This window comes from Bos indicus, chromosome 15 (genome assembly GCF_029378745.1).
Source record: "Bos indicus isolate NIAB-ARS_2022 breed Sahiwal x Tharparkar chromosome 15, NIAB-ARS_B.indTharparkar_mat_pri_1.0, whole genome shotgun sequence".
Taxonomy (NCBI): Eukaryota; Metazoa; Chordata; class Mammalia; order Artiodactyla; family Bovidae; genus Bos; species Bos indicus.
In genome coordinates, this window is record NC_091774.1 from 40,134,861 (window position 1) to 40,156,900 (window position 22,040).

Consider the following 22,040-nt stretch of genomic DNA (forward strand, 5'->3'; position numbering starts at 1 on the left):
GAGCTGAGTGGACACCATTAAAAGATCACTACTTTAACCTCCTTTACTCTGTCCTTCGGAGAAGGCAATGGCACCCCACTCCAGTACTCTTGCCTGGAAAATCCCATGGATGGAGGAGCCTGGTAGGCTGCAGACCATGGGGTCGAGAAGAGTCGGGCACAACTGAGCGACTTCACTTTCACTTTTCCCTTTCATGCATTGGAGAAGGAAATGGCAAGCCACTCCAGTGTTCTTGCCTGGAGAATCCCAGGGACGGGGGAGCCTGGTGGGCCGCCGTCTATGGGTTTGCACAGAGTCGGACACGACTGAAGCGACTTAGCAGCAGCAGCAGCACTCTGTCCTTCATAAATTCACACATAACACACAAAACACCTTTTCATTTTCAACAACATACATTTCTGCAGATAAAAAAGGTGACCCACACTTTCATTTTCTTTATTTTTCATTGATACCGTATGAATACAAAGTTTCTATAAAGCTACAAAATGTCTACCACTTTATCAAGAAGGCATCAAAATGTGTCACTTTGCAAAGACATGAAAACACCTGCAGGAACTGACACAAAAATAGCATTTTTAGAGTGATGAAATAATTGCACTTAACTGTCATGGATATTACAGTTATCACACATATGTACCGCGAAAGCTAGAATACATTTTTTTTTTTTTTTACAAAGCACTTTATAAAAAAATTCTCTGCACACAAACCCTATAATTTTCATATAACTATCATACTAAAGATAAATTCACTTTAAAGCCAACACTTAGAACATTTTTAAACAAAAAGGTACCAGTACCTAAACACAGACATTAACAAATACAAGAATACTGTACTGCCAAGAGGTTTAACCAAATGCCTTTTGAAAGCTTCTGCAAATAGGTTAAGAAAACATATGTGAGAATTTGCACCCCCCACCCCCCATCTCTCCAATCTCTCCAAGAGGAAGCTTACTGCCCAAAGGCAGACTCCTCAGCCCGCTCCCAACAGCAGTACAATATTGAAGGAACCACTGAGCAGATGAAACGCTTACATCACAAGCCCATTTTATACACGTGACACGAAGACACAGACTGTGAGAATCCCATTAAGTCACTGAGAATGTGAACAAACACACGTGGCAAAAACCAATTTACATAAAATGTAAGCATATTCATAAGAATTAAAGGCTATTCAGGTTTCTTTTTTAAATGTTACAAAACTTTTTTTTTGTCATTTTTAGGCACGTAGTTTTTGTTTTTACTTGTTTTTTTCTTCCTTATCTGCAGTCATGAGCCTACTGAGAAAGGCCTACGGAAGGGACTCTTTCAAGGAGGTAACAGGGAGATTTTTTTTTAAGAAGTGCAGTTCATATCTAATTTACACAGTGAAACTAATCACAGAAAAGGACTGAGGCAAAAAGGAAAAGAGAAAGAAGAAAGAAAGGGAGGGAGGGAGAGAGAAAACCAGAGACTGGTTTCCAATTGATTTATACCTAGATTCTGTCAGCCTCTCTTAAGAAAAAGGGGAATGAGAAATTTTCACAATGGAAGTCAGACGAAAGAGAGCCAGCCTGAGAGAGGTGGAATCTTTTGGAATCTGACCCCACTTAATGATGAACAGAGAGGGAAAATGAATGCCATTTCAAATATTAAAATGATGGAGTGGGGCATATGACAGACTCAATGCAAATTCACAGAGAATAAAACAAGTTAACATCTTAGGAAGTAGGACAATAAATACAAATATTTCATCTTATTTAATGGTGCATGACTTCAGTGAAACTATCCTTTGCAATGCAATACATTTTAAACACAAACCTTCATTCTTAACAATATAAGCAATGAGTTAATGAGAGAAAACTATTGCCAAAGAAAGCACAGGAACAGTTGAAGAGGGAAACAGGAAAACAAATATTTGATTAATTTCTTCCAAGTTGTGGTGTAGTCTTGACATGACAGGGAGGGGCTGAATTCAAGCAGCGAACTATAACTTATGTTGAGCAATTTTCCTTTTCATTTGACTTTTTTTTTTTCATTGTATAAACTTCTATGAGCACTCACAACTTGGTGTGGATAGAAATCACTCCTGAAGTTTCAGAGAGCCCAAAGAGGGTATTCTTAAAGACACCAGGTAGAAACAGATGGATTATACACATTCAGAGGCTAACTTTCAACGATTCTAATGTCATTGTAAAGTCTATATTGGTAAAGAACAATCTTTTTTTTTTGTCCTGGCTTTTATTTGGCTGGTGTTTTTGCCTTCTCGTCCTTTTCACTCCTCTTCCTCCCCTCTATCAGTTTTCCCAATTTACGCAAAGTTTTGATAAAAGCCAACAGGGACTCTAAAAGAGTTGCCCTTTAGAGGGCTGGAACATTCTTTGAAAATTCCGAATTGTGAGTGGTACTCTTTGGGAGTTTCTCATAGCACATTCAGACAACACTCAGAGTCAACATTTTCGCCCTAAGAAGAACACGTCAATTGTGATGACCCTAAACCATTTTTTGTTCTGCACTGTCATCTCAGTTTGAGGCTTCCAACTTTCAAAACGGTATCACTGCGTAAACCGGAGAAGTGCGCGCTGGCATCTGAGTGGAAAGGCAGGCTCTACAGACTGAGCACAAGCGTACGGAGAAGGTCACATCTGTCCACTGGCTGACAGCCTGCGGGTTGTGTGCAAGTCCCCTCGGGCGGACGCAGGGCTGGGTGATGGGTAGAGATGGCGTACTGGGTCATGGCACACAAACATACCAGTTTCTGGGGATCCTCCTGCTGCCGTGGGCTCCAGGGCTGGGAGTGGTGGGGGGGGTCCCCTACGGCGTATGATGCACAGCAGGCGGGGTCCATGTCGTGCTCTTGTGAACAGAGGCCTGTCGTTGGTTATTCATCCCGGTAAACCAAAGGCATTACGGTGATCTCAGAATATTTTTGGTCTCTCTACAAATTATCATGATTATGGCAGCACTTTTCTAAGCTGGAATCTCAAACCAAAGGCACTTTCATGCTAGAGTGCAGAAGGTTCACAAATAGCTAAGTTTTTGGTCGTGGATTTAAAAGGCAACATTTAAAGTATACAATTTGCTTTTCATAGTAAACTATGAAGTTGCAAGACCTTCCATTTTGGTATAGACATTGGACGGTGTGGTCAATGAACTGACTTCTGTTCATTTCGGATTTCAGACCAAGAAGTCAGTTTTCTATAGATATGGAGAAAAATGGGCTTACGAAAAACAAAATGGAAAACAACGCTTGCTTGTTCTGTTTTAAATACTGAGCCGATTAGTAAAGGGACATAGAGAACCGGTGTGAGAAAAGGCTGGCGGCACGACTAAGTATCACTAAGGCACTGCTTACTGAACGCTTTGGCAGCTCTGAATTGAAAACTTCCTACAAAAGTAACAATAGTAAGAGAAATGCTTCCAGCTTACAAAAGGGCTCACAGTTCCGAGGCAGCCTTCTGCACTGCAAACCCTACATGCAACATCGCGAAGATTTAAGGCTTTTCAGAAATGACATGTGCAGGGTTTCGCCACAGAAACATCAACAGAAGGAAAGAAGCAATGCAGACGTATCCTCTTAATGTCACAGGTGTGAACACCAACACACAAAATGGGTTCTAGCCTTCGTTAGCACAGGCGTAGTGTACCAGAGCATACACAAAAATCATACAAGTGATCGGTACCTGGTTTGAAAAGTTGACTGTCATCTTGTGTGATTTAAATAATTTATGTTTGTACAAAAACAAACTGCAAAAGCCGCTAGAGTGTTGAGACCTAAAGAGAAGACTTGGGTCTGTAACATCAAGTTCTGGGCATGGGGGCTGGTTTTTTTTTTTTTTGGCTGGTCTGAGAGTGGGACTTTGCTGCTGGGATGTTTTGTGAAGAAAAATTTGATTCAGAGCCTGTGGCAGGTGAACTGTCCTCGGGGTAAGGAAAAGGCTCATCAGCTTTCCTGTCTGCTGGTGGGTGCCTCCCCAATAGGACCCTCAAGGAAGAAGCAGCATCAACCCTGGGGGATGCTCTTGCTCTGGCAGAAGAAGGGTCTTCCTCTCCCTCTCTTCCTCACTGAGCACCAAAGAGGAACAACCCCCACCAAAAGGCCAAGGATCTAGTGGCAACTAAAGCCTTCCTAGTCAGCTGTCACTGACCAGCACGTGACTCTGGGCAAGTCATGTCTCCTCCGGGTCTCAACTCTCTCATTTACAAACTGGAGGAGGTCACAGGCATACCTCGTTTTCTCACGTTTCACAAATATTGCAGTTTTTACAAATTGAGGGTTTGTATCAAATGAGTCTACTGGCATCATTTTTCCAACAGCATTTGCTCACTTTGTGTCTCTGTGTCCTGTTTTGATAATTTTCACAATATTCTAACTTTTTCCTTATTTTCATATTTTTAATGTGGTGATCTGTGATCTTTAAGTTACTATTGTAATTGTTTTGGCATTTTCCAGCAATATGTTAATTAAAGTATGTGCACTGATTTTTTTTAGCCATAATACTATTGCACATTTAATAGACTACAATATAGTGTAAACCTAACTTTCACATGCATGGTGTGACTTGTTTCACTGTGATATTTGCTTTTTCGTGGTTCTCTGGAACCAAGCCTGTGCTGCCTCCGAGGTATGCCTGTAGACTGTGCTCTCCCATAGCTTAGTAAAGAAAAACTCTAGTAGTCCTCTTACAAAATGAATCCTTCTCTCCTCCATCCTTAAAGATGAAGTGTTCCAGAAGTCTCTATAAATTCTACAAAAAACATTGAGTCTAACGCTAAAAGTAGAAGGCCAGAAGAAATTCACTAAAATGATCAAAGGTCTGATTATGAGAACAATAACCTTATGAGAAATAATGAAAATAGGTGGCATTTTCTAACCAGATGAAATAAGGAATCAAGAGCAAATTAGAAATGCTCTTTAAGCAGTATGAGTTGATCATAGGGATGTTGGTAACCAGTTGTCCCCAATTTCCCCAGGGAGGAAGGAAAGAATACTTGTAGCTGAGAGACTCTGTTGTGAAGTAGAAGCTCTGAAACAGGAAGAAACATGGACAAAATGTCATTTGAGTAATATTCCTACCTGTCTCTTGATGGCCTGAAACAAGGCTCCCAGGAGAGAAGCTTTCTCAGGATAAAATGGAAGGAAAAAGAAGATGTCAAATATGGCATTTGTGACCTTTGGATGTAGGGCAGTGCTTTTCAAGCAGGGGCAATTCTGTGGCCCATGGGACATTTGGCACTGTCTGGAGACACTTGGGATTGTGACAAGTGGGGAAAGAGTGTGTCTAGTGGGCAGAGGCCAGGGATGCTGCGAAACCTCCTACAAGGCACAGGACAGCCCTGCACCACAAAGAAGTATCTGGTCCAAATGTCAACAGGGTCTAGAAAGGGTTGAGAAACCCTGGTCTAGGGTAGCTTAGACATTCTGGGATTCTAGGACATGTTTTGAAAAAACCTCGACTTTACTTAGGTCTCTTGCTAAGATGGGAAATGAATGCCAAGAGACCAAAGATCAGTTCTTTAGTTTCTCCCCACTCAGGCTGTGGAAAGTGGCCTCCAAACTCTCCAGTGAAAGCACAAGATGTCCCTGAATCAATCCTGGTAGTGGAGGGTCAACCAGGAGATGGAGCACCCAGAAGACAGCCGTGAGGACAGAGTTTTGGAAAGGCTTCTTTACGGTTCAGAAAGCTTGACGAATGAATAAGACTCTGCCATGAATGGTCAAAGACCAAAAATCAGACTTGGATTAGATGTTGTCACACAAATCTAATTCCAGGGTCTAATTTAGAAGAGACAGAGAAATGGACCAGTGGTTAAGACAGGAAAACTACCTGCCCTGAAGAAACCTTTAGAACAAGACAAGAAGCAAACTTGTTTTAAGAGCAAAAAGTAACCCTCAAGGTCATCCGTGGAGACCCCAAACTCAACTACAAAGGCATTTGGAGGAAGAGGACAAGTATCAGAGGGCCCAGCCTGACTCTGTGAGGCCAGGGTATGACCTACTCTTTAGTTAACAGAACTAGTCTCTAGCTGGTGTTTCAGGGTCTCAGTCTATTTGTGCTTTGAAAAAAGTAAATCCTAAGAGCCCTCCTGGCAGCACGGAAGACTTCCATTCCTGGGAGAGAACGTGAACCAAATACCTCTCCCCCTGAAGTTCTGGGATGGCCTGGCTTTTAGCCACATAAGATCACTTGCACCCCTAGGTCCTGAGAAGACTGGGGGTAATTTTCAGTAAGATGCAGGAGATGGGAGCAAAAGAAGCACCTGGAAGAGGGGTGACCAAGAGAAGTCATAAGTATGATGACCAAGGGAGAAGCTTAATACTTGGGCCGAAGACCAGATGGAAGGGTGGGCCGCTGGGTCAACTCTTCAAAGGTCCCCTCAGAATCAGGGAACAAACTGTAGTCTGTTTATGGAGGGAAGATGCACACCATCCTGCTGGCTTACGTAAGGGATGTGCATTCCAAAAGGGGAAAGTTCTGCACTTTTTCCTCTGGTCTTCCCAGGGACCAGGGTCATGGGTTTGGGTGCGGTCAGGCTTGGTTCAGCATTCTGTTTCCACAAGCCAGCCACACCCTCATGCTCCTGACCTCAGATACTAGCCAATACATAAGCAGGGTCACAGTTGGTTGAGGGGAAAGGGAAGAGGGTGTGTAGGTTACTTGAATGTGACAGTACAAAGTCTTTTTTTATTTTTCTGGCTTGATGTAAAAGTCTTGACATGCTTTAAAACTTGCAAGACATTTCATGTTCTGTAGTGTTAACATTCCTGACGATTATCAACAAGTCAATTTCCTCCAGGAAAGTGGGGAGTATGCCCTGTCCCCTTCCCAATGTATGGAAGTAACAAGACATGTGACCACACCAAACCATCTCTGCCTGGACAATGCTTTGGAATACCTGGGTTGGAAAGTTGAATCTCTCTCGGGAAGGAAACCTCCCAAATGAACCTGTTTGGAAAGGGCAGAGATAGATAGCCGAGCCTCTTCAGCCTCAGTCAACTAAGTATTGTGACTTATTGAGAGATGTCAAGAAAATGGGTGTCCTTAGAGAATACACCAAGATCTACGGACACAGATTGAGAAATACATATATCAGCACCTAGCAAACTGAGTGACACTGAACAGATGTTCAATAAATAAGTGTTGAATAACTATATATGTATATGTGTGTATGTACACACAAACACACACACACACACATAGTTACAACAGGTTAATATGCATATTGGATCACCAGAAATAACTTATCCACAGGCTGGTGAGTATGCTTGTGATGTTCTGGGGAGCAGAAATCCTAAAACTGATGAGCCTTTGCAAGTTTGGTTTGATGAAATTTCTCCCAGCCACAGGGTTTTCCATAATTTGCAGCTCACAGTGCAGTATTCATGCCAATTTTGAATTTTTGTTATTAAATTTCAGTGGTTCAAATATTTACTCATCTTAATAAAAAAATTTGGTTGTCCATATAAAATATAACTGCACACACAAGACTATAAACATTGTAAGCTTAGATTTTCAGTATTTATCTACTTATTGCAAAAAGAGCCATCTTTTTTTTTCATTAAATAATCATCACATTAGTACAATACAATTTTATATTTTTTAAATATACTATATATGTTAAGGATAAGGGGTGAAGTTTTCTTTCTCTGTAATACCTGTTTCAAGAGTTTAATGGATTAGGAGATTAGTTTTAACCTTGAGGAAAAAAGTACAAATTTGTCTCATTAGGATATTTCTACCAAGTATTTCTTAAGGCTATATTTTAACATTTGGTTTCAAAAGGAAAGAAGAGTTTCATTTAAAAAATAATTTAGTGAATTACATTCTTTCATAACTTCCACCCTAATTAGTTACAAAGATAAGTCTAAAGATTCTTAGTTTTGTGTACTAATTTACATTTATATTTAAAGATTAATTTTACTTGTATCTTAAAACAAGAATTTTATGTTGGAAAAAAAAAACACACTAAATACATTTGTATAAACGCTGTAAATGTCCAATGGCAAATGCTCTGTCTCAATTTTTTTTCCTACCACAATGAGAAACAGGTCTCTGCAGACAGAGACTTGGGTTCTTAAGGTTCACCTTTCCGAGGAATCGTGGGCTGTGGATCTGAATAACACACAGAAACAACTCAATTTCTCTTTTTACAACTGTACCAGAACTTCACAGCTACAATGAGTATGAACACATGAAAAAATGACTTCAAACAGGATTTAGAAAAATCGGGGTGACCTCAGGGCCAGGGCAGCACCCCTGCATGGTGAGGTTTACAGTCAGTCGTTCGATCATGGAGAGAGTGTGTGTGTGTGTGCACATACGTGTGTGTGTATATACAGATATCTATATATATAAATAACCACGCTTAGTCCTTTACAAGCCTGTAAATATGATGCTGTGCTCCATGTTCACTATTTGAAACTTCAAATACACAGGCCATGCACAGGAGAGTTTCTTGTGTATCCCTGTTTGTTACCACCTGTTAAAAAAAAAAGTGTAAATGGAAAAGATTGTGAAAAAGAAAGTACATGTATATATGTATGTATGTATAACTGAATCACTTTGCTGTATAGCAGAAATTAACACATTATAAATCCCCTACACTTCAATAAAATTTTTACAAGTTTTATATATATACACACACACATATATATCTGTATCAAACACCACATGAATAAAAATATTCCACCTGTACCATGATGAAATGGTTTACTCGGAGACGGATACAGAGTCTAAAGTTCAAAAAGTCGGCTAATTAGAGATCTATTCAGCCTCACTCTGCCCCCTCCTGCACAAACTCAGGATACTAAGGGTCCAACTTAAATCCTATCTAAGTTTAGTTACCATATGTAAGAAAGACCTTAAAGATGCGGTCTCATTCATAATCTGAGCCTAAGAAGACACCACAAGAATTAGTGTGAGTTTTTTTTGAGCGGGGAAGGCTGTGACTTTTTTTTTTAACAACATAGAGAATTTTCTATAATTCTGTCCCATAGGACAGTCATTTATCCTGGGAACTGTTTCCTATCTTATCCCTGAACTTTACTAAATTTTGTTGCACAATAGTCAATGGGAGACATAGCTCTGTGAGTGACTTAACTCACCACTACTTTAACATGTAGTGCCTGGACTCAGTGAAGCAAGTGCTGAGTAAAAGAACAGTCATGCAGTTCAAACCTATGCAGTTCAAGGGTCTACTGTATTTGCTGAATGGATGGAAATTCACAGAATAACAGCCACCATCTGTTGACTGTTAGCTATGCATCTCCTCAGTATTGAACACTCTGCAGGAAGAATCTCATGTAATATTCCAACTCCAGCAGCAGGTATCATTTCATTCCCGTTTGACAATGGAGGATGCTTGGGGTTAATTTGTTTAAGGTTGTACTAAAGTCAACGAGGTGCTTCCCTCCTAGCTCAGCTGGTAAAGAATCTGCCTGCAATACAGAAGACTCCAGTTCGATTCCTGGGTCGGGAAGATCCGCTGGAGAAGGGATAGGCTACCCACTCCAGTATTCTTGAGCTTCCCCTGTAGCTCAGCTGGTAAAGAATCCGCCTGCAATATGAGACCTGAGTTTGATCTCTGGGTTGGGAAGATCCCCTGGAGAAGGGAAAGGCTACCCACTCCAGTATTCTGGCCTGGAGAATTCCACGGACTGTATAGTCCATGGGATAGCAAGGGTGAGACACAACTGAGTGACCTTCACTTTCACTTTCAATGTCAACAAAAAACCCACATCTTCTGACTCTGAAGACCTTTTTCTTACCTGTTATGCCATGCTGCTCTAAATAAATGAATGCATACAATGATGAATCATCTATTTTTTTCTGGGTAATAAAGTTTTTCCAATACTAACATCCACCTGCTTTTCTAGTCTCACTCCCTGCCACTTCCCTTACAGATCAAATACTCCAAGTGTGCAAGTCTTTCATGACTGAAATCTCTCTCCCTCATCCCCACATCCAAACAAATGTCATGTTCTGCTGCTTTTACCTCCTCAAGAGTTCTTAATCTATCTTTTCTTCCCCACTGCCACAACCCAAGGTACCAGCAAACCTGATCTGGACTCCCCTACCAGGAGTCACCCTTGCTGGGCACCAGTTCCATCTGCACACAGCAGCCACTGTGACCTTGAAAGAGAGAGAAATCTGACACCACCACCCTCCTGCTTAAAACCTGAATGGACTCTTTTGAAATTCAGGATGAAGAGAAAGCCTGTTCTCATCCTACAAGGATGAGCATGAGAGAGACAGGGCCCAGTCCGGCTGGTCCTACCTGCCCAGCACCCTGCTTGCAGCCCTCCTCTTTCTCCCTATGCCAGGCACACTGCTGTTTCCAGTCCTCCCAGTGCTGCATTTCCTCCTACACGCAGTATTCTCTCCCCTCTCTGCCTATTTAGCCACCTGGCAGACACCTTTCCGTTGTTTGTTGCTCAGAGAAGCCCTCCCTGACCTCTCATTACACACCTCTTGGCACCATGCACCGACCTTTATCAACCATCTGCCACAGCTGAGTCATGCATCTGGTGACTCCCTGTGCTTGACAAACGCCCACCTCTCTCACCAGACCCCACGGTGCCTGCCCCGACTGTCCAGTATGCCGCAGCTCTGCGCCTGACACGTCAGTATGCACCCGTCGAATGACCCTTTTCTTGGTAAAGCTGAAAAATGCATCTGCTTAGCCATCAAGGCAACTTAAACATCATCTTTTAACATCCCTGAGGATTCCCTACCTCACTCAAACTACAGGTGCCTGCTCAGGCAGTTCAATTACTCTTTTTCACAAGTGTACCACAGCCCTGATGGCCTTGCAAGGTCATCATCTATTTATCTGCCTCGTTCCCTCATCAGGCTCACGTTTCCTGTGTTTTATTTGCGCTGCATTGCAGCAGCTAGCAAACCTCACCACAGTTTAGCTGAACAAATGAAAACACTCTCAGTAACCAATGAAGTGGAGAGGGCAGACTTGAGCACTTTGTAAATGGAGGAAAAATGAGGTCTGGAGATTTTAAGTCACTTAACCAAGGTCATAGGTAGAACTGGGTCCTAAACCCAAGTCTTCTCATTCCATGACCACGACATACCCTGGAAAGTATCTTTTCTATCAATTCAAATCTTAATTTATGTCTATCACTGGCTCTTTGACCTCAGGGAGGCTTAACATTCCTCTATCCATAAAATGGGAATACAAATGACCTCACAGTTCCGCAGTGAGAATTTCATAACCTACAGAAGATTCAGCATTGTGCCTGGAACCTCTGTGATCTAGCTGACCTTCTTAAAAACTTTCTGTGAAAGAATATATCCTATATCCTATTTATGCTTCTTGCTTGAGATGAAGGAGGAAAGAAAAAAATGTTTCTAGCAAGCTGTATGTCAAAGTACGACCTTGAAAGATGACTGGAATCCTTGGCCCACAATTCAGTTAATGTCTTCCTTGGCCTGACTGCCATTATTAGGGCCCTGAACCTACAGGGTCACCTCAATTCCAGAGTCATCCTGATGAAACCAGAGACTACCCTACAGGCCAGTAAGTGCCTGGAACTGGTCCTGGTGACATACAGGTTCTGTATTCAATGATCTAGTAAAACACGTCAACTATGCCCAGCAGCTGTCACCCTGGCCCTGTCCGTAACCCCATCCTCTCCAAGGAATCACTGAAAAGCACCATCTCTGCTGGTTATCAGTGAGATGACTTCATTACCCAGGAGTGTTGGCTTAATGTCATTTTTCTACAGAAAAATATCATTCCTAGCACATATTTATTAAGAGCTACTAATTCTTTATAACAAAGGGATTTATGTAGTTGATATGTTTTAAAATTAATTTTACCTGGTAAGTTATTTGAATGGAAGCCGTGTTTTCAAAGAGGCATTACCAATATAATAGTTAATGGGTTCCGTGGGTAATAGATACTCACAACTGTCCCAGGTCATATATTCTTTGGTTGTATTTGAGGTCGGGTTTTAGGGACTGAGGATGTATTCCTTAATGTGCTGAAATAGTTTCACTGATTTGTAAGAAACATCTAAGACTCCTTCCAGGAGAGGGAGGGTAGCCATCCATTCAGAGAGTTTTGCTTAACTTCTGAGGTTATTTAACCTCCACATAAGGATGCCACACTCACCTTCTGCTCATCTGAGCACTAAGGTGATTCGTATGTCCTTAAGTAGCAACAAAAAGCATCTACAGCCAAGTACCTGCCAGCATCCTAAACCTTGAACTGCTCAATTTTCACCAAAGATCATTAAAGCAAAGGATAATAATGAAGAGTTAGTGAAGGATATATTTTTTAAACTTTCTCCCAGATGACTAGCTTCCACGTTTCAGAGGGACATGGACACAGGAGAATCCACTGAGATTCTCTCCTTGGAATAAATGAAAACAATATACAAAACCATCTGTCTGCCTATGTCTGCCCATAATCACGTGTCTGTGAACTGAGGCCCCCTGTGGCTCACTCACCAATCCCTTAGAGCAATGCGTCTCAGCCTGGCTGCACGCCAGAACTACCTGGGGAGCAGTAAAAATAAACAAAACCCTGTTGCTCGGTTCCATCCTTCAGAATTTTTTAAAGAACATTTACTTATTTGGCTGCACTGGGGTCTTAGCTGCAGCATGTGGGATCTAGTTCCCTGACCAGGGATTGAACCTCGGCCCCCTGCATTGGGAGCCTGGAGCCTTAGACAATGGATCACCAGGGAAGTCCCCTGAATTTTTAAAAGTGTCCTGGATGAATCCAATACACAGAAGGTTTTAACACTCTTAATTTTTATTTATGTATTTATTTTTACAGTGGTATACAGGAACTGGTTCCTACTAGCTTTGAATGTAATTGTTATATATTGAGGAATTTCACGAGCTAGATGACCACTGTAGCTTCAAAGTGCCCAGGGAAGGTATATTTACATCATAAAAAATGGGCAAAAACCATAAATCAGGGTTTTGGGAGAAACTAGGGGACAGCCTATTATTTTCTTTCTTTTTTACCAGTACATTACAGGGCTTCCCTGGTGGCTCAGATGGGAAACAATCTGTGTGCAATGCATGAGACCTGGGTTTGATCCCTGGATCGGGAAAATGCCCTGGAGAAGGGAATGGCTACCCACTTCAGTGTTCTGGCCTGGAGAATTTCATGGACAGAGGAGCCTGGCAGGCTGTGGTCGATGGAATCATAAAGAGCTGGACACAACTGAGTGACTAACATACACGCTGATTGAAAACAATGTCCCACTGGATCCAAAGTCCAGGTACAAAATTCCTGCTCTTCAAGTATTCTAATTCTAAAGTCTGGTAACAAAGAATAACAAAGCAGGCCTTCAGAGGGCTGAATATTTTACTACAATACTGTCCTGCTGCCCCTTTTAGCAAAATTGCTTCCACTGAATTTTGTTTTGGCATTTTGCCTTTGGTTTAACCAAGGAATGTTATTTTTTGAAAAACGAGCCTTATGAAATCCATTACTACATATTTTATGGGTGTATTTTGAGAAGAACATTGTACTTATTAACCTTCCTAAGTCACCAAATGAAGTCTCCACGAGAAATTGTTTTAAAGTTAAATATTTGGGGAAGAAAAAAACACACACACACAGAGCATTGCCCAAGGGAACTGGACAATTTTCCCACCATGGACCTTGAGCACTACTGGTTTTTCCTTGCTCTTTAGCTGCCTGTTAAGTTTTGACCATACTTTTCAGCCCATAAATATTCTCCCCCTCTCCTGCTCCTGGTTATGCCATTATATTCTAGTTAATATTTCTCCTGGTAAGAGAGTTTACATTTTGCTATATTAATATATGCTACTTATAATAAGGCCTTGTAAACCCTTCCTGAAATGAGTGTAGGTATGCCTTAAGTACAAACCTGCTGACTCAGCTTTTGCCTCATTTATGGTTTGTATACTATGGGGCAGCTGAGACTTCAGTTTAGCTGCTGCTGGGATAACCTGGGGAACTTTAGAAAAATATGTGCCAGTGTCCTATCCTCAGAGCTCCTAAGTTTACTGATCTAGGGTGTAGTCCTGCTATCAGGATTTTTAAGACATTCTTCAGGTTTCTCTAATCTGCAACCAGAATTGAGAATCTAGTTTCATTACCCCTATCTGCCTTCCCCAAATTCCAGTTCTGCCAAGCATAGAAAGCCCAGCCAGATGAGAGCCCTTCTCTTTCACAAACCTGAGCCAAACCAAGTTTGCCTTACGGATGCATGAATTCAGCTGCTGACTGACCACCTGGGACCCAGACCCACCCAGGCCCCTCTTCCCTGGCAGCTTCATGGCTGAGTCTGACAAAACAGGAAAGAGACAAAACAGTTACCAATAAAATTGTGAAGTTTTCCAAAACACTGTTCATCATATATTTCTCTGGTAAGTGTTTGAGCTTGTGGATGAAGTTGATCATATATTCACACATTGGGGAGCGGTTTATTCGGTAGACAAATCGGCCATTCTCAAACCTTGCGTATTCCGTCTGTGAGGGAAAAAGGGTTTATACTTTTGACTTGAACATACATGAAAAAGATGATTGTCTATAAAAGCATTTCACTTTTTCAACATGAATCAGCTGTTATATGTTGCACTACTTGTGTACTTTACTTAAAGAAAACCCTAACTCCAATTTTAACACCATACTCAGGATCCATTATTTTTCTGGAATTTTTTTTTAAATTGTAAAAATACTTTAATGAAAAGTTGTATAGATGTTTTTTCAGCAAAGGTCGGGAAAAAAAATGTAATTGCCTGCTGAGTGATTCCCTACCTAGAAATTTGTGACAGCTAGTCACAATTCTTCAAAGAGCCCACAGAAAATCTTTCTTTACTGTGATAAGGCCTCATAGGCCAAAAACCAATGCAGCTCATTTCTCTACTTTAGGAAAAACTGCTTCACACTGATCAAAAGCCCCTGGCTGCGTTATGTCTTTAATTTTTAAAGATGTTTTATACATATATATATGAGAAGGAAATGGCAACCCACTTCAGTATTCTTGCCTGGAAAATTCCATGGACAGAGAAGCCTGGCGGGCTATACTCCATGCGGTTGCAAAGAGTCAGACATGACTGGGTGACTGACAAAACACTTAAATACATATCTGAAGATCCCACTGAAACACTCAGAGAGAAGAAAGACACTCTTAGATACTTTGGATCAAAGAGGAATTTAAAAAGAAATTACAAGCTATCTAAAGAGTAATGAAAAAGAAAATATTTACATCAAATTTTGGGGACTCAATGAAGCTGTACTTGGAGGAAAGCAGCTTCATGTCTTCGTTATTAAAGATGAAAAGTTACAGAACTCAGTACACATCTTAAAAAATAAACCCTACAAAATAAACCAAAATCTGGGAAAATCAGGAACTAAAAATTAATAAAGATAAAAGCTCAAATGAATGCAAAGGAAATAAAGGTCAATTACTGTAGAAATAACTAAAAACTATGTAGAAATCAACCACTGAAAACAGTCCAAAGAACGAATGGTTTTACAGCTAAATTTTATGTAACCTTTAAAGAATTTTCATCTTGTGACATTTTCAGTGTTATTCAAACTATTCTATACCACAGAAAAAGGTCGGTATTCCAACTATTTTTGTAAAACTGATGTATGTTCAATACTGACATATGATGAAGAGCTTATAAAAAAAGAAAAGTACAGGCTACTATCACTTATGCAATGCAAACATGTGATGTAAAACAGCAAACAGTGCATTAAGGGAACCAAAGTAGAGCTTTCTTTGGGAATGCTGTGGTGGTTCATACACGGGATGTATGTTAACTTGTGATGTCAAAAAACTGGAGGAAATACAGAGTAAGAGTTGGTGAAAAGGCATTTGATAAAATATTGCAGCTAGTACTAATAGAACAAATTAAATAGGAAGAGAAAGAATTTAACATAAAATAAAGACCATTTATAAAAACCAATAATAAATCCAATGTTAAAACATCAAATTGGTTTCTACGACATCAGTAACCATATAAGGATACTCACCATCACTATTTCTTTTATTTCTTTTTACAACTGTGTTGGAAGTTTTAGCAAATGAAAAGAAGGTGAGAAAATAATAACAGTAATAATAATAAAAGTGGCAAGAACATTGGAAAAGAAGAGATAAAATAAAGTCTTCCTTTTTTGCTGCTAAGATAATATATCATAGGAAACCCAAGAATCTGGAGGGAAAAAACCACTAGAAATAAATGAATATGGCAAGATGGCCAAATAGAATATAGATATGCAAAAAGTAGGAGGTTTCTTCTAGTAATTAAAATCTAGAAGTTGAAAATTGTATTAACAAATTTATATAATATTTAGAGATATATTTAACAAGAAAGAGATGAATCTATATATGAAAAGCGTAAAATCTTACTAAAATAGATAAAATGAGATGAAAATGCAAATAGATTCTTGATTAGAAAGATTTAATATCAAACTGCCCCTAAATAATATCTAAATCTAATGCAATTACAATTGTTGCTGTTGTTATTGTCGTGTTAGTCATGCCTGACTCTTTGCGACCCTGTGGACTGTAGTCCTCCAGGCTCCTCTGTCCATGGGACTCTCCAGGCAAGAGTACTGGAGTGGGTTGCTATTCCCTTCTCCAGGGGATCTTTCAGACCCAGGGATCGAACCAGGGTCTCCTGCATTGCAGGCAGATTCTTTACAGTCTGGGCCACCAGGGAAGCCAGCAATTACAATTAGGTTGCTCAAATAAGACTTCTGTTTTTCTTTACATTTTTAAAATGATCTCATAACTTTGGAAGAATAAATGCTGGTAACCTGCCTAGAAAATATGTGAAAAGAAAGCGTAGGGAGACTGATTCACCCTAGTAGATATCAGAAAATGCTTCTGTTGTTTAGTCACTAAGTCATGTCCGACTTTTTGCGACCCCATGGACTGCAGCACGCCAGGCTTCCCTGTCCTTCACTATCTCCTGGAATTTGCTCAAACTCATGTCCACTGAGTTGGTGATACCATCCAACCATCTCATCCTTTGTTGCTCCCTTCTCTTCCTGCCCTCCATCTTCCCTGGTATCAGGGTCTTTTAAAATGAATTGAGTCTTTGCAACAGGTAGCCAAAGTGTTGGAGCTTCAGCTTCAGCATCAGTCCTTCTGATGAATATTCAGGATTAATTTCCTGTAGGATTGACTGGTTTGATTTCCTTGGAATCCAAGGGATTCTCAAGAGTCTTCAGCACCACAGTTTGGAAGCATCAATTCTTTGGCACTCAGCCTTCCTTGTGGTCCAACTCTCACATCCATACATGACCACTGGAAAAACCACAGCTTTGACTAGACGGACTTTTCTTAGCAAAGTCATGTTTCTGCTTTTTAACATGCTCTCTAGGTTTCTCATAGCTTTCCTTCCAAGAAGCAGGTGTCTTTTAATTTCATGGCTGCAGTTACCTTCCACAAGTGATTCTGGAGCCCAAGAAAATAAAATCTGTCACTGTTTCCACTTTTTCCCCTTCTATTTGTCATGAAGTGATGGGGACTGGATGGCATGATCTTAGTTTTGTGAATGTTGAATTTTAAGCCAGCTTTTCATTCTCCTCTTTTACTCTCATCAAGAGGCTCTTTAGTACCTCTTTGCTTTCTGCCATTAGAGTGGTAACCTCTGCATATCTGAGGTTGTTACTTCTCCTGGCAATCTTGATTCCAGCTTGTGAGTTATCCTGCCCAGCATTCCTCATGATGTACTCCATATATAAGTTAAATAAGCAGGGTGACAATAAACAGCTTTGACATACTCCGTCCCAACTCTCTGAATCAGTCCTTTGTTTCATGTCTGGTTCTAATTGTTGCCTCTTGTCCTGCATACAGGTTTCTCAAGGGACACCATCTCTTTAAGAATTTTCCACAGTTTGTTATGATCACACAGTCTAAGGCTTTAGCGTGGTCAATGAAGCAGAGGTAAATGTTTTTTTAGAATTACCTTGCTTTTTCTATGATTCAATGAATGCTGTCAATTTGATCTCTGGTTTCTCTGCCTTTTCTAAATCCAGCTTGTGCCTCTGGAAGTTCTCGGTTTACATACTGTTAAAGCTGAGCTTAAAGGATTTTGAGAATTACTTTGATAGCATGTGAAATTAGTGCAATTGTACATTAATTTGAACGTTCTTTGGCCTTGCCTTTCTTTGGGACTGGAATGAAAACCGACTTTTCCAGTCCTGTGGCCACTACTGAGTCTTCCAAATTTGTTGGCATATTGAGGGCAACAATTTAAAAGCATCATCTTTTAGGATTTGAAATACTTCAGCTGGAATTCCATCACTTCCACTGCTTTGTTTGTAGTATGCTTCCTAAGGCCAACTTGACTTCACATTCCAGGATGTCTGGCTCTAGGTGAGTGACCATACCATCATGGTTGTCTGGGTCATTAAGATCTTTTTTGTATAGTTCTTCTGTGTATTTTCACCACCTCTTCTTAATCTCTTCTGATTCTGTTAGGTCCATACCATTTCTGTCTTTTATTATGCCCATCTTCACATGAAATGTTCCCTTGGTATCTCCAGTTTTCTTGAGATCTCTAGTCTTTCCCATTATATTGTTTTCCTCTATTTCTTTGCACTGTTCAGTTAAGAGGGCTTCCTTAATCTCTCCCTGCTAGTCTCTGGAACTTTGCATTCAGTTGGGTATATCTTTTCCTTTCCCCTTTGACTTTTGCTTCTCTTCTTTTCTCAGCTATTTGTAAGGCCTGATAACCACTTTGTCTTCCTGCACTTCTTTCTCTTGAGGATGGTTTTGGTCACCTCCTCCTGTTACAAACTTCCCTCCATAGTTCTCCAGTCACTCAGTCTACCAGATCTAATCCCTTGAATCTGTTAGTCACACTGTATAATCATAAGAGATCTGACGTAGGTCATACCTGAAAGGTCTAGTGGTTTCCCCTATTTTCTTCAATTTAAGCCTGAATTTTGCAATAAGAAGCTGATGATCTGCACCACAGTCAGCTCCAGGTCTTGTTTTTGTTGAACGTACAGAGCTTTTTCATCTTCAGTTGCAAAGAACATAATCAATCTGTTTGCGGTATTCAGCATCTGGTGACGTCCATGTATAGAGTCATCTCTTGTGTTATTGGAAGAGGGTGTTTGCTGTGACCAGTGTGTTCTCTTAGCAATACACTATTAGCCTTTACCCTGTTTCATTTTATATTCCAAGGCCCAACTTGTCTGTTACTCCAGGTATCTCTTGACTTCCTGCTTTTGCATTCCAACCCCCTATTATGAAAAGGACATCTTTTTTGGGTGTTAGTTCTAGAAGGTCTTGTAGGTCTTCATAGAACCAATCAACTTCAGCTTTTTTGGCATTAATGTTTGGGATTACTGTGATGCTGAATGGTTTGCCTTGGAAACAAACCAAGATCATTCTGTCGTTTTCGAGATTGCACCCAAGTACTGCATTTTGGACTCTTGTTGACTATGAGGGCTATTTCATTTCTTCTAAGGGATTCTTGCCCACAGTAGTAGATATAATGATCATCTGAATTAAATTCACCCATTCCCATCCATTTTAGTTCACTGATTCCTAAAATGTTGATGTTCACTCTTGCCATTTCCTGCTTAACCATGTCCTATTTACCTTGATTCATGGACCTAACATTCCAGGTTCCTACGGAATATTGTTCATTATAGTATCTGACTTTACTTTCATCACCAGACACATCCACAACGGAGCGTCATTTCCACTTTGGCCCAGACTCTTTATTCTTTCTGGAGCTATATCTCTGCTCTTTCCCAGTAGTATATTGGACACTTACTGACCTGCGGGGCTCATCTTTCAGTGTCATATCTTTTTGCCTTTTCATACTGTTCATGGGATTCCCGAGGCAAGAATACTGAAGTTGTTTGCCATTCCCTTCTTCAGTGGACAACATTTTGTCAGAACATGCTACAAAGCTACTGTAATCAAATCAACACAATACTGGGACATGTAGAGATAAATAGAGGGTGGAAAAGAACAGACTCCAGGAACAGCCCCCCAGGTATATGCTTTCTCCATGAAAATTCCTGGAATTTCATCATTCAAAGGCAACCAGCAACAGGTAAGCCCTGACAACTTGGCCATTTGGTAGCAAAGCCTAACACTAACCTTCCGTGTTCCCAACCACCGACAGGTACCTTTGCTTCTTCCTTCCCGGGGGAGATAGAGGTCACGTACCTCCAGGTCTCTCAGTCATGTCTCATTACACAGCCACCTTCTCACCTACCCTCTCCTTAGGGTGAGGAGCCTAAGGCTGGCTGCTGCTCATTCTTTATTCTGTGCTCTTTCTATTTCCTCTCTGCAACTAGCTCTCCATTCCCATAGCTCTGATTATTTTTAATGCTTAGGATTCCCAAATGATATTTTCAGTCTTTACTTGTCTCCAAAATCCTAGTCTGGCATCTATAATCATCCCTATTTCCAGTTGGACATCTTACATACTTATCTCTGCTGGAGACTGCACTGTCCTTCGAAGCATAAAATGTGTTATCTTCAACTCTTCCTCCTCTTTGATCTTTAATATTCAGTCAGTTTCTAAGTTCTATTCCAAATGTCTTCTCAGATCCCCTCTGCCACTCTTTAATAACACTCATAACACCTAAGTTTATGGCAACCATCTAGTCAACTCACTCACATCTTCCTCTACCAGCATTGTTCTTGTTCAGTCCTAAGTTGCGCCCAACTCTTTGGGACCCCATAGTCAGGCTTCCCTGTCCTTCACTATCTCCCAGAGTTTGTTCAGAGTCATGTCCATTGAGTCCGTGATGCTATCTAACCATCTCATCCTCTGTCGCCCTCTTCTTTTGTCTTCAGTCTTTCCCAGTATCATGGTCTTTTCCAATGAGTCAGCACTTCACATCAGGTAGCCAAAGTACTGGAGCTTACACTTCAGCATCAGTCCTTCCAATGAATATTCAGAGTTGATTTCCTTTAGGATTGACTGGTTTGATCTCCTTGATGTCTAAGGGACTCTCAAGAGTCTTTTCTAGCACCACCGTTTGAAAGCATCAGTTCTTTGGTGCTCAGCCTTCTTTATGGTCCAACTCTCATGTCCATACATGACTACCAGCATAACCCTCCTAACACCATTCTTAGGATGCCCATCTTGTGCTCAGGAAGCTATGAGGGCCTACAGCATCCCCAATCCTCCTGTTCATCCCAAAGTCTTGAAAAACATCTCCTCGTTCCCTCTCTCCACCCAATACATCCCTTCTCTCATGTCTCATGAGAGAAAGGATTTATTTCTGTGGTACAAAAGTCAGGGTGGGCTCCTGGACCTGAGAGGTCCTAGACACCTGTGAATAAAAGCCACTGTGAGCATGGATGAATTGGGTGGTGGGTAGAAGACACTGGAAAACACAACTCTGAATGAAATATCACCTGCAAACATTATTCACAAACAGCAACCCACCCCAGTAAAATGATCATCCATGTTTAGAAAGGGAGGGAAGTGTGAACTATAAAAGCCATAAATAAGTTTTTGGTCCCAGTATGTACTGAAATAGATTTAAAACAATTATGATGAAGGGAGTGGAAATGGCAAAAGCCAAGACCAAACTCAAGGTGGCAGGGATTTATAAGTGAATGTGAAGTGGCTCAGTCATGTCAGACTCTCTGTGACCCCACGGACTGTAGCCTACCAGGCTCCTCCATCCATGGGATTTTCCAGGCAAGAGTACTGGAGGGGTTGCCATTGCCTTCTCCAAGGGATCTTCCTGACCCAGGGATCGCATCCAGGTCTCCTGCATTGCAGGCAAACGCTTTACCATCTGAGCCACCAGGGAAGCCACGTGGGTTTTAGAAGGCAGCTGCCAATTAGTTGAAGACCACCTTGGTTATTATCAAGATGCCTGGAAGTGCACTTGAACTTGGGGGTGGGAGGGTAGCATGGTAGATAGATCAATCCTGGGTAGCAGGATCTATCTCTAACAGATTCCACTCAGCCCCCCTCCCTCCTCAAGGCCTCCTGTTGGACTGACCCACTGGCAAGAGCAGGGCTGACTTCAGGTGGCCAGGGAGGGTGGCATGGATTACTCCTGGCCTTCTTCCTTTCAGTTGCTTTCAAATCATTTTGCCTTCTTAAGTAATGG

The 22,040-nt window shown here is 41.0% G+C and overlaps 1 protein-coding gene across 13 annotated transcripts in view; it reads right to left on the bottom strand.

Moving 5' to 3' along the window:
- Positions 1–421: 421 nt before the first annotated feature.
- Positions 422–22,040, bottom strand: part of TEAD1 (TEA domain transcription factor 1) — a 274,193-nt gene continuing 252,574 nt past the window's right edge. For all 13 annotated transcript variants that reach the window (XM_070803661.1, XM_070803659.1, XM_070803660.1 and 10 more), the window contains 2 exons: positions 14,295–14,447; positions 422–8,456 (listed from right to left, as the gene is read on the bottom strand). In XM_070803661.1, coding sequence (XP_070659762.1) covers positions 8,343–8,456; positions 14,295–14,447 — 267 coding nt within the window. In that variant the 3' untranslated portion in view covers positions 422–8,342. The remainder of the gene's footprint in view (positions 8,457–14,294; positions 14,448–22,040) is intronic.